The sequence below is a fragment of the Gorilla gorilla genome, chromosome 14 (assembly GCF_029281585.2).
Source record: "Gorilla gorilla gorilla isolate KB3781 chromosome 14, NHGRI_mGorGor1-v2.1_pri, whole genome shotgun sequence".
In the NCBI taxonomy this organism is placed as follows: Eukaryota; Metazoa; Chordata; class Mammalia; order Primates; family Hominidae; genus Gorilla; species Gorilla gorilla.
The window spans coordinates 115,234,853-115,248,046 of record NC_073238.2 but is presented as its reverse complement, the minus strand read 5'-3'; the positions used below and the strand labels follow the sequence as shown (position 1 = coordinate 115,248,046).

Genomic DNA, 13,194 nt, shown 5'->3' with positions numbered 1-13,194 from the left:
AGGGCTGAGAACAGTGAAGTATGGGCTGTGCTGGGCTCAGGAGCAGGGGTAGTTGCTCACCTGGACAGGGTGTGTCTGGGAGGGCCATACTAGGGCCTGGACAGGGCGTCTTCTGGCCTTGAGCTGCTACGATGGGGGTAGGAGTGGGGAAGGGTGGAAGGCTGGTGCCCTCAGGGAGTCGGGGAGGCTGCGCAGTCAGCAGGTCAGGACTGTGTTCCTCAGAGAAGGGTGGCCTGTGCAGGCGAGGCAGGGCTGCCCCTGCAGGGCTGAGGAGCATTAGTCCATCCAGGTGGTGTGGGGAGGCTGAGGGCACGGTCCTCCTGCCCAGAACGCAGGTGTCCTGTCTGCTACAGACACATCAAGGAAGTCACCAATGTGTGCCCCTTTCTCTAGCCTAGGGATTGGCAAACCCAAAAACACCATGCCCACAGGTTAGAGCCGACCTGGTGACCGTTTGTGAACAGCCCACAAGCTAGGAATGGCTTTCACATGTTTAAATGGCCGAAAGTCAAAATATCTCATGATGTGTGAAAACTGTAGGCCATTCTCATCTGCGTCGGTAAGTAACGCCTTATCTGAGCACAGCCAGGCGCGTTCAGGTGGTGCGGCCCCAGTGGAGGCTCTGTGGGCCGGGAGCCACGTCCCAGGTGCAGACACGGAGCTCCCACCGCGGGCTGACCTGTGGCTTCCCCTCTCCCCGCAGCTCTGCCCGGATGGCCCTCGTCTTCGTGTACGGCACCCTGAAGCGGGGTCAGCCCAACCACAGGGTCCTGCGGGACGGCGCCCACGGCTCCGCAGCGTTTCGGGCGCGCGGCCGCACGCTGGAGCCCTACCCGCTGGTGATCGCGGGGGAGCACAACATCCCGTGGCTGCTGCACCTGCCCGGCTCGGGGCGCCGCGTGGAGGGCGAGGTCTACGCGGTAGACGAGCGGATGCTGCGCTTTCTGGATGACTTCGAGAGTTGCCCGGCCCTGTACCAGCGCACGGCGCTGCGGGTACAGCTGCTGGAGGACCGGGCCCCGGGCGCAGAGGAGCCGCCAGCGCCCACCGCGGTGCAGTGCTTCGTGTACAGCAGGGCCACCTTCCCGCCAGAGTGGGCCCAGCTCCCGCACCATGACAGCTACGACTCCGAGGGGCCGCACGGGCTGCGCTACAACCCCCGGGAGAACAGATAAGGGGGACGGGCAGGGTGGGCCTAGGTTTGAGAGCCCTGGGGCTCCAAGATGCGCCCAGCCCGCTGGGTGAAGGCGGAAGCAGAACAGGGCCCTTTCCAACGAATCTGCGGGAAAAGGAACCAATCTTTCAGTGGCAGCTGATTTTACAAATAATGTTGAGATACGAATAGCAAGGTGCTTCCCTCCCATCTTTCTACCTGGTAAGAAAAATTTAGGATTTTAACTCCCCTAAATGACATTTAGAGAACTCGTGTTATGCCTAATTCTTCTTCCTCCTCGTGTTGTTTCTGCTGTTGGCTCTGCTTTGAGCTCAAGATAATATTTAGGATCAGTGTAAAGACTTGGTGTTGCCGCTAGATTTTAGAAGCCCTACTATACTGATTCTGGCCTGTAACCCCTGAGAAAGCTGATTTTACACGGCTGGGTAGAATTTGTAAAAAAAGATCCACAGGGCAAGCATGCTGTATATCAGAGTGCATATAGCACCATTCTTCCTAATTTTCAGATCAAGCTTCACAGCAAATATTAAAGATTATTTAAATTTGAAGTCGATGTTTTGGGAAATCAGATATAAAAGTGTTGGTACTGTGTTTGACCCCCACGTTTTTTGGTATACTTATTTGGTAGAAGGTTCTTTACATTCTGATCTAGCAAAATAATGAACACCCACTTGCGGGTAGACACAGCTGAGCGCCCGGACTTCAAGTGGAAGTTTATCTGAGCCCAGATCTCAGTAGCCAGACCCCGTCCCTGCCCCCCGAAGGGACAGCATTTGGGGGTGGGTCCTTTCAAAGAAGAGCCAGTGCATTAGTAATTTGTTCTTCAGGCCCGACAGAAGCTTAGCTTCCAAATACAAACAGCACTTAAAATAATTTTAGCAAGGCACGAAGTACCAATTACTACCCACCTCCATCTGATAATTGTCAGCATCGATTCAACTCGGTGCACGGCTCTTTGCTTCTGCTTCCCAGCAAAGTCTGAATGTATTCCAAGAATTTCAGAACCAAATGAAAATGCAGCTGCTGTGATCCTTAGTAACCTCATTCTCTGTTGGGAGAGCTCACTTACTCTTCAACTTAATGGCAGACTGTGATCGCTAACTGCATCTGGCACAAAAACATGATCATTATTTTTAGCTTCTTTTGCTTAATTGGAAACTTGCTTCACAAAAAAACACAAAAAGGCTAGGCTGGGTCTCCGCTGATGAGCTCGTGGCGGCCCTGTGCTTGATGAGGGCGGTGAGGCAGCCCAAGCTCCTTGTGACTGCCCTGGCTTGTGCAATGGGGAAGGGACCAGGCAGCGCGCTCATCCTCAAAACAAACAGTGGAGACAGCACCCCCGGCCAACCAGGAAGCTTCAGGGTGACCTCCAGGGGGGTCAGCCACCAACACTACACCCACATAGAGACACAGCAGGAAAGGGATTGCCAAAATCTGCATTTGCAGTCTCTGGTCCTTAGGAAGTTTTGAAAATCAGCACCAGGAGTGAGGGCCTCACTTCTAGAAGTAGTAAGGCAATCAGATGAAAAAATGGCAAGTGCTAACTTAATAAAGCAAGGCAGAGAACTGACATTTATATCAATCTCTTAAAAGGATCACAAAGAAATGCTGGTAGTCTACTGGCAGAGCCTGTCGCCTATGTGTACATTGTCTTCATTCAAAGAAAGGAAGGGCAAACTAATATTTAGACAAATGCTCAGTTTTATTGATTTAATTTTGACACTAGGAAATCTCACAGCAGAAGTACAAATCATATGTACAAGTATTTATATCAGTGAAAATTTCCATTGGTGATTTTTTGGCAGAATATTGGTCTTGACTCTGTGGAATAAATGACGACGTAAACGTAGCTGCACAGGGGTGTTCCTGTATAATGCTTGAATCAATTGTGTGTGAAAGCATCATGCAAATGGCTAATTAAATTGGGTGACGATTGAAAGGTTATAAATCCTTCATTCCAGCTCCACGAGCAGATCCCCTTCTCCAACTGTGTCTCCAGCTTGACAGTGCACAGATTTCACCTTGAATTTTGAAAAATGCAGGGGGAGGGGAGAGTAAGAAAGAATTAGTTACCAGAACCAAGAAGCGGCAGGCTCCTAATCCACTTCTAAAAATGCACAGTCCTGCAAGCTCAGCAGCACAGGGACAAGCCACCCCACCGGAGCCCATCGAAGGGACCCTGCTGAACAGGGAGGCGCCATGGTGGCCGTGGATCACCCCTCCCCTTTCCCGTCTCCTCTGTCCTCGGCACCCTCACAGTGGCTGGCCTGAGGGCTACTCTCCGGAGCATTTGCGCTGTGGCCTGCGCTCTGGCACCCTCAGGTCTAGGCAGGCTCTTCACTGCCAGGTGAGTTCTAACCCCTAACCCCTAGCCTCCTTCTCTGTGGTTTTTAGGTTGTGGAAATGTTCTCTGAGAATTAATGGAATACTTAGTGTAAAAGAAAAAAAGGAACAAAACACACGACAGTCAGATCAGCTGCTGAGTAAGAGGAGGACCTCCCTAGCCTGACCTCCATTTTCTGAAGGGAAATGGAGTCCTTGGCAGGTGGGGCTGTGCGGTCGCCCTTTCCAGCACCATGGGTGTGTGGAACTGTGCCTTTTTGTCCTACCGGTTTCAGTCAATCTTTATCAAGTTTTGCTTTCCGAAATTTGTTTTCTGACTTAAAATTAGCAAGGAGGGGGTTGAGGTGGGGAAGAGACAGTCATTTGACTTCTTGCAGGCTCTTGCTTGGGCCTGAAAATGAAAAATGGATTAGAACTGATCGGCCACTGCAGATGCTGCTTGGACTAAAGAGGCTGCTTTCCACAATGCTCCTGCCTCCATTTAGCAGCCCTACTAGAGGACGCAGTGTTAGTGATGCAGCGATGACCAGAGTAGAGGATCTGTTTCCTTTGTGAACTTTTTTTCTCTGGGAGGAAAAGTGGCCTCGCAGGTAGGAACCAGGGCCTGCTACTTTGCACGGGGGCTTCGGGCCACTTCTGCTCTTCTTGGCTGGGTTGGAACTGAGAGGCCTGGGGATGGGGGGAGGTGAACAGAATGCACAGGAAGACTCCAACCAGGAGGGCCGAGGGAGACCCAGGCCACGAGGACAGGAAACCCACTACCGCATGGCACCATGCCCCTTCAGGGAACTGAGGCCAAGGTCATTTCTGCATTAGCACCTCAGACCTGCCGCACAGGGCCCTTGGCATGTGGCGGACACATGTTCTCGGTCCCCCACAACTAGGCCAAGTTCTCATCATGGATGGATGTCGTGACACTAGGGCAGCACAAATGTTAAATCCCAAAGAACAGATAAAATTTTTACATGAACAGAAACCAACCAACGCCACAAATCATGTCATTCTACTCTCCACACCACACCAGCACAGTGCAACTGTCCACACCCCTCCAGACCGGCGGGCTGGGCTCAGGAGCCCCTGGCATACACCTGGGCCTCTGTTCTCCCAGCCGGGACCGGGCGTGACATCCCCGCTGCCCCTTCTCTGAGAATCCATTTCATTGCCTTCTGCAGTGACAGAGCATGAGACAGAGGTTGTGTGTCTCTCTGATGCAAACCTGGTTATGAACTGATGGATCTCTCTTTGCACCTGATGTCCCCAAGGCATGGCCACATGCAGAACACGGCCAGCCTTGCGCTTCCAATCATGCTGTCCCATGCAGACACTTCCAAACCACAACGGCCCTCAGAAAAGGATCATTTACCTACTAATGGATCTTTTCAGTCTTGTTAGTCACAGGAAGAATAATGGAGTTACTGCTTAAAAGGACTTTTCTATCTTCAAGAAAAAAATACACTTAAGTTTCACTATTAATGAATTTCAGTACTAATATTTTTTTCTCCCTAAATAATTAAGTCCCACATGTACATGGGGTTTTGGCTCCTCTTGATCTGCAACTGAATTGTTCCCTTTGTAGAGAAATTGTCTTGAAGAGTTACATTAATTTTTGCAATCTGTAAAACCATTTGCTGCTGTGTCACCTAAGTCTCAGATAACTAACTGCCTTCAAGACAGATGTAAACATTAAAAATTAAAGACCCCTTAATTTGAAAGACATTAAGGTGAAGAACAATTGTTCTTTGACTACCTGAACATAAAGCACAGACTTTTTGGAAGGCACGCTCTCCACGAGGCAGGGATGCATCAGGGCAGAATAGCAAAAGCTCCCAATCCTAACGTCCTCCTCTGTAGAAGCGAGGGGGAGAGGGCGCCTCTGTGGCCCTTTCCAGCCAAACCACCCACGATTCAAAGGTGGGCGTTAGTCCATCACAGGGCCGGCCTGGGCTGATGGGGACTTAGGGACTCACCGTGCCAGTTTTCCCAGCTGTCATACTATTCTGCATTTTCATGGCTTCAATCACACAAATTTCTTGACCTTCTGCTACCTGGAAAACAAAAATGGGCAGAAGTTTTAAAAGCATTCTAATTTTGCAATAACACTTAGGAATGAAGCCATTAAGAAATTCTTTGTCAAATGCCCCAAAATATGTGTCTATGAACAGCAGCAACAATCTCTAATGTTTCCTATTCCAAGCTCATCTTTAGGAACAGTAGAGAAAAGCCATTCTCTCTCTCATAAAGTCCTCGTTGAAAAAAAAAAAAAAAATCCCTGACCCTGGAGAAGTGGGGACCCTGGCAGCGGGGCCTACCCTGGGGATCTCTGAGTCTGGCTCTGCCACTAACAGAGGTGTTCGGAAATTGGAATGTTTTCCACTTACCTGAAATGTCCAGAATAGGCAAATCTCTACAGACAGACTCGAGGTTGCCTGGGGTTGAAGAGGGAAGGGGAGTCACTGCTGAAGGGTACAGGGTTTCTTTTGAGAGTGATAAAAATGTTACAAAATTGATTGTGGTGACAACTACACAACTCTGAATTGACTGAAACCACTGAATCGTACACGTTAAAGGGCTAACTTGTATGTGAATTACATCTCAGTATAGCTGTTACAAAAAAAAAAAAAAAACCACCACCAAATATACATATTTCTGTCTATAGTCCCGGGGAGCTGGGAACAGCTCGGCCCTGGCGCCACGAGGATCACTGTCCCATCCTCTGCAAGACACAGCGAGTACCCACAACGAGGCACAAGGCAGCTTCCGGAAAACCCTCCAGACACAGGAACAACTTCCAGAGCTACATGCATTCCATGCTAGGAGACTGGGAGCGCCCACGGGCCTTTGCTCAGACTGCGCTCAGAACTTGCCTTTCATCCCTGAGGGGCAGCCAGGCTGAGCTGGGTGTAAGCCCACTGGCGTTAAGTGCGAGGCTTCCCTGCAGGAGTGAGCTGCAGCTGAAAACCATGCTGCGCACTCACTTCACTCTGCCCCGATGGGTCAGCGTCCTGAGCCGGCCAGGTTTTTCTTTTGCCTCCCAGTCTTTGAAACGGGCAAGTCCAGGTTCCTAGGGCAATGGCTATGTGGTGTGGGTAGGTGTCCTGGCATGGGGCTCCTGGCCCCTCACACCACTGTGGCCATATTTGTCCAATGCCTCAGAAGCGCCTAGAGAATGTTCTTTCCTGAAATCCCCAGATGATCTCCAAGTCCCCCTCTGGGCCCCCTGTGTGGCGCAAGCTGTCTTGCTGGCACTCTAGAGTGCCTGAGCTGATGTACTCTTTTCCTCTGCTGTTCAGGTGGTGGGCTGCTTTTTCCTGGCACAGAAATATAGGAAGAGAGACGATGCCAAGGCTTCAGCGCTGGCACGGAGGAGAGACACCGCGCTGAGGAGCTGGGCCTGGAAGCGCTGCCCGCGCTGCCCTTTTTGATTCATTTTCACCTGGCATCTGCATTCCAGGGAGAGCGAAGAATCGGCCTCGAGGGCTGTTTGCAGGGGGACGGGAGGGGCAGCGCAGAGACAATGCGGAGGCCCCCATCAGGGGTGTCAGAACAGTCACTCTCTCCAGTTGGCATTTTAGAGCCTTTTTTCTCTCTTCAAAGGCAGGCAAAGACCAGGGAATCCAGGAGCAGGTCCAGTTCACTGCAGCACACCTGCCAGCCAGCTCCACACAGGGGACCCTGGAAGCCTGGCCGTGTCCTCTTAGAAGCTGGACTCACTGCGACCGACTCTGACCTAGGACTGAGCACTCAGGCAACAGGACCGGGGACTCTCTGGGAAGTGGATCTGAGACTCAACAGAACATAGTAGAAATGCCGTCCAAAAATGAGGAATCCACTCTCCCGCTCTGGGCACTGTTCTCTCTCCAGGTGGAGGAGCTTCCTGGGGACTGCATGCCGGCCTCCCACACACCCACCCAGCCCTTCCTCTGCAGGCATCTGAGGGCCCAGGACTGGCCAGAGCCCCGTCCCCCCGCCAAGTACATTGGCTTCACATGGGTGGCACAGCCCCTACCCTCTCTGCCAGTAGGTGTGCCCTTCCACCACATGTCCCCTCCCATCCCCTTGCTCAGAATCTGCGGGCCAGACAGGCAGACAGCTCCTGCTTCTGTTTTACAGGATCTTCAAGTGAGCGCGTTAGCAACTAAACTGCAAATATGAAGAAATGCGGCCTGGGGATTTCCCAAGGTCACGCCAGGGGCAAAGGCCAGCCTGACCTGGTTACAGCTCTACTCTGGGCCCCGCCAGGGCCTGGGAGCAAGTGGGTTGTGGACAGGAGCTTAAGGGGCTCTGCTGTGGCTGCCACTGACCATCTTTCTGGCTGGCTCTGTGCTTCTAATGTGGGCAATTTGCAAAGAGGTAACGCGCAGGTAACTGCAAGTGCTGGGTCCCCAGTTGTTCATCAGAACAAAACCTCGGATTTAGCCCGAGACAATCAGGAAAAGTGGGGAGGCCTGAAATTCAAATAGTCCTTCCGTCTGATTGTGAGAGTCCGGCAATTCAATTCAAAGGACTTTAAAGAAGGCGTGTCCCCACTGAAGCGATCCCAGCTTCTGCCCCATCCAAGCACAGCACTGAGTCATAGCATTAGATCCTCCCTGCTCCATCCGCCTTTCGTTCCTGTTTCCCCTCCCTAGTTCCTTCGTGGTGTCTATTAGTCTACTTATTTAGCTCTAGCCTATCTTATCTGTCTGTCTGTCTATCTATCTATCCATCTTAGAGACAGAATCTCGGTCTATCCTATTTTATCTATCTATCTATCTATCTTATCTTATCTCATCTAATCTAACCTATCTAATCTATCTATCTATCTTAGAGATAGAATCTCGATCTGTTGCCCAGGCTGGAGTGCAGCGGCACAATCTCAGCTCACTGCAACCTCTACCTCCCAAGTTCAAGCGATTCTTCTGCCTCAGCCTCCTGAGTAGCTGGGAATACAGGTGTGTACCACCACGCCCAGCTAATTTTTGTATTTTTAGTACAGATAGGGTATCACCACATTGGCCAGGCTGGTCTCAAACTCCTGACCTCAAGTGATCCGCCCACCTTGGCCTCCCAAAGTGCTGGGGTTACAGATGTGTGCCCCTGTGCCCAGCCTAGATTATTTAGCTGTAAATGAAAAACTAAGTAACACACTTCTCTATTAATTTTGCACCATCTGTTTTGTAGACCGTTTTCCCTAATTCATCCCTAAGAGATAGTGTTTAAAAACTTCCTTCATGCCTTACAAAATAGTGAGATACATCTTGTTCAACAGAAACATGTTCTACCCCAACACACACACACACACACAAGCTTAATTGAATTTCAACTTGTGTCATCCTTTGGAAAAAATTGAGCTGGAGAACCAAATGTGCAAACCAAATGTCAAAGAATGCAATGGAAACACAAACTACACCTGCCCCAGTCTGTGGGAAGAGGCTGACACTCAAGGGTGTGCTCCAGGGATGGCTGGGCATTGAGCTGGGCTCCTTCCAACAACAGCAAAATGCCAGCACTCAGCCCTCGGGAGCAGGGGCTCTCACCTTAGGACTTTGGAGCCTTGCTCCCAGCAGCGCTGACTCCTGCAGAATGTGTCGCACACCGTAGAGTATGTGTAGGGTACACCAGGGAGCTGGGCAGTGGGCCCAATGGAAGCAACACCTTCCGGATTGCCCGGGGTGGCTGGGAAGCCAAGCATTAATTGGGTGCGCAGAGAGGGCCCTCCACCATTCCGTCTCCATCAGGCGCCCCTATGTGCGGGGCCCGTTCCTGCAGGATGTGTGCGCACGCTTCTCCAACACTTTTGTGAATCATCTGATAAAGACTTAATGATTGTGACAGGATGTCTCCAATGTTGGGCTTACAAAACGGTCACAAGCCTCACAAGTCTTTTTGATGAACCCAGTGGGCCTGATGTATCTCCCCGCTCCCTGTCTAATTGGTGTAAAGTTTGGAGGCCTGAATCCTGTATCTTTCATCCAGCTTATTGCGTCCTCTCCTTTGACACGAGGTCAAGGTTCACATTCGCATCCGATTATCAGAGCGGCACTCATTAAGCAGGAGTCGGCCTTGCCCCAAACAAGGCTTGAGAGAAACCTCGGCCCATTTACTCAGCAGATTTTCGCATGTCGTGGGGGCCCGAGTGTCACCCAGCGTTGCTCTGTGCTGAAGAGCTGCAGACACCTCCAGCTGATGATGAATTGTGAGTGATGGGAATCAAATCCCGTAAAGCCAGCTGCTTGCCATGGTCGGCAAAATGACTCTAATGGATATAGGCTGCCAATTTTCCAGTTTTACTGGCAAGTCTTCCAAGTGTAATTAAGGGAAGTTATAAATGATATGGAAATCTATCAAGTTCCATTTATTTTCAGAGGACTCTTTCCCCAGAGACTTTTATCTTCAAGCTTATAGTATGCTTTGTTGTGCTAATGATTTAAACCACTTCTTATTTCTGATTAAAGCCCCCAATATCCTTCTACCAAGTTCTCTTCACTCCTTCCACAAAGATTAAAAGACAGAGAACCTTCTCCCGCACATGCCCCCTCTCAGAAAACACGCTAAGACAGGGACACATTTGGCAATGCCGATCATTCAAACTGCAGACTGCCATGACCACGAAGAACGCTCAAAGAAAGTGCAGGAAGAAAAAGAGGAGAGAACGGGGGAAAAAAGACCACCAAACATAAAAGGAAGCCCCCACAAGCACAGGCTTGAAAGCAGTGCTCAAGACCAGATATTCATCAGAAGGTGGTGTAGCTCACTAATGTTATTTGATTTGGAATAAAAGCATGAAAATGATGGCAAAGGCCTAAAATTGGAGATGTAAAGGATGACTGCACAGTATTCCATTTCTCAATTTCATCCTTCAGAGCCACAAAATGGGGGTGATACAGTGAGTGGATGAGATTTACAGTAACAGCTGTGGTCTCCCACACAAGGGAGGCCCTTCTAATGGGCTGAGGTCTGTTTGGAACAGACGGGGAGTAACAAAACAAGGTTCCCTATTAAGAGTGTGCAGTCGTATTTCTGATAAAGAAAATGACAAGGGAGTCAGGTCTCCTTTAAGACAGCCCATCCTCTTTTTGTTGCCCAAACCCAGGGCTGTTTTAAAGGTGTTATCGTTGAAATAGAGGCCAGGGGACGTTCACAGCATCGAGCCGCCCCGCCCCCCAGGAAGCCCACTCTCTAGCAACTGTAAGGAATGCAGAGGAAACGGTGCCAGTGGCATATGGCTTTCCACTGTGCTAAACATTCATACAAAAGACAGGTTCATCAGTCATTGGAGTATCTGGATAAAAAATTAGCTCCTGATGGATGGTATTTTGAGCTTACCTGCTGCTAGTACATTACCAGAGAAACACAGGTTTTGAAACCCACATGACATTAGAAACTGCAGACCATGAAATACGACACGTGCAGGAGCACACAATGTACGCCAGATTATACAAAATAATAAATAAGCTATTTAAACCCTCTGCCTAAAATTGGGCCCGCTGCAAGGAACCCTGGGTCACTTCTACGCAGGCCAATTAATGCACAGCATCTGCTGTACAGAAGCAGGGCATGAAGCACTTCCGAATGATTTCGGCAATTAAAAGAAAACTGTTTCCTGCCTGTTCAGACCGCAACTGTTTCGATGCAAGAGTGAGCACCAAATCACTGTGTGCAGCTGAAAAATTAAGTCCCCTTTTTGGGGAAGAAGGGAGGGTGGGAGGAAGAATTTTTATGGAAAAAGGAGGCTTCTTTTGTTGTCCTACATTCTGTGTTTTTCTGCCAAATTAGACAGAAGGCTCGGAGGGCTTACCAGCCCGCTGCAGTTTCCACTTCTGCAACGCCAAGCCACCGGAAAAACACGGATCAATATCAGCCCTGGTGACTACGCCACAAAAGTGAAAATCCCTCCATTTCATTGTTAAAGGCTGGTCTGCTTGGAACACAGGTGCCTGAATGCCACACATTTTAAGGCCCTTAGATCTGAAGAAAGGTTCAGTTAACAGTCACAAAAAAAGGCATCTCAGATTGAGTGAAAAGGCATTGCTCCCATCTGATTATATTAATAGCAACTTCCTCTGAGCCGGTAAGATAGGCTGGTAAATATCCCCTGATATTTCCTGAAGAAGAAACGTGTATTCACATCCCAACATCTTCATGTAAAGCGAGACAGGGAGGAGGCCACGGGAGACTGCAGTATTTGAGCAAGGATGGAACCATCATCAAATTACAAAGAGAGACCAGGCGGGCAGGAGACACCGCCCAGCCCTTTCTCCGGCTGAAGGCTCCTTTAATGGCCCATGCACGAGCAGCCTCACTCTGGAGGGCGCGGGAACCCAGGGGCCACCCGTCCAGTCCCGCTGCTGGCTCGGGACTTCAGGCACACATGCCGTCTGCCTGGTGCTCCCCTTGTCTCTCAAGTGGGGCTCCCCAGAACTGGGCAGCACCCAAGGGGCTAAGGGTAAGAGTACAGACTTGTGGCCGATATAAAACAAGTCCAGTTTCTTTTAAAATTCCTTAAAATGAAGAAAAATATGACTCCCTACTGCCCTCTAAGTTAGCTCAAAATCAGAGCCAAAGCCTACAGTTACAAAGAGAACTAGTGAAAACTGATGTCATTCACAATACCTTTGGAAATTAGCCTGGACCCTCTACCTTTGTAAAGCATGCTGCCTGAAAGCGCTCCGTGAAAGGATGATTTTTTGTAAACTTTTATTTTTATTAAAAGAGAAAAAGACAGTTTACATCTTGGTAAGGCTGAGAATGGTCACTTATAAAAATGTTGAAAACAAAGAAAACACCTTCTACTCCCAAGCAGATCACTCCTGAACAATCAAACGCCAAGCTTGGAGAAGACTCTCCTATAATATTAATATACTGATCCACATAAATATTTTTTATTTTATAATTATCATTGAGTATATTCAACTGTAAAAATTCCCAGTACTAATAGATATTTTTTTACCTCCTAATCTTTTTCTGCCTCCTCTTATCTACTAATAGATATTTGTTACCTCCAACAAAAACCAACTCTTAACATTTAAAAATAAACGTTATCTGGAAAAGATTAAAAGGCCAAATCCAGGGGTAGTTGTTACCTCTGAAGAAGACAGGACAGGAATGAGATGGAGGAGCTTGCCACAGGGGAAGTTCATGTTATATGTAATGTCTCATTGTTAAATAAAATTTGAAACACACATGGAAATGGTGAACGAAGGGCACAGGAATGCTTGTTGGATTCTTCTCTGTAACTTTCTGCATGTTTGTAGTATTTCATAATTTTAAAGTCTTAAAATGTTAACAAATGCATGGATCTCTGTGTACGTGCTGTGAGATATAATCTGACGTTTGGGTGAAAACTGGCATCTTGTCAAATAAACTGCTTGAATAACTATTGCTATAAAACATATAAATTTAATTACTGCAATTATTTTGTGATTGTAAATCAAGGTATCCAGAAACTGGAAAGTCTATGAAGCAGCCAGGCTAGCCCCTCTGCCAGGGAAAGATGCAGTGAGCGAGCCTGGGCTGCGTGAGGCACACAAGCACGATGCCAGGCAAACACCCGTCGGGAGGGCCCAGCCCTGCCTTCTCGTTAGGATACGTGAGAGCTTATGAAATTTTAAAATCTTGTTTAAGAAATAAAAAATAAAGGTATCTCATCAAGTTTGCCAGTTCTGTATGGTCGGCTATAAGCTCAGTTACGTGAGGCT

The 13,194-nt window shown here is 48.9% G+C and overlaps 2 protein-coding genes across 8 annotated transcripts in view; one reads left to right on the top strand and one right to left on the bottom strand.

Moving 5' to 3' along the window:
* Positions 1–1,722, top strand: part of GGACT (gamma-glutamylamine cyclotransferase) — a 56,684-nt gene extending 54,962 nt beyond the window's left edge. For both annotated transcript variants that reach the window (XM_004054689.5, XM_063697480.1), the window contains one exon: positions 704–1,722. In XM_004054689.5, coding sequence (XP_004054737.4) covers positions 714–1,175 — 462 coding nt within the window. In that variant the 5' untranslated portion in view covers positions 704–713 and the 3' untranslated portion in view covers positions 1,176–1,722. The remainder of the gene's footprint in view (positions 1–703) is intronic.
* A 1,135-nt stretch (positions 1,723–2,857) lies between these two features.
* The window catches only part of PCCA (propionyl-CoA carboxylase subunit alpha), a 456,523-nt gene continuing 446,186 nt past the window's right edge, over positions 2,858–13,194 (bottom strand). For all 6 annotated transcript variants that reach the window (XM_019039752.4, XM_055360016.2, XM_004054694.5 and 3 more), the window contains 2 exons: positions 5,485–5,562; positions 2,858–3,195 (listed from right to left, as the gene is read on the bottom strand). In XM_019039752.4, the coding sequence (XP_018895297.3) occupies positions 3,127–3,195; positions 5,485–5,562 (147 nt within the window). In that variant the 3' untranslated portion in view covers positions 2,858–3,126. The remainder of the gene's footprint in view (positions 3,196–5,484; positions 5,563–13,194) is intronic.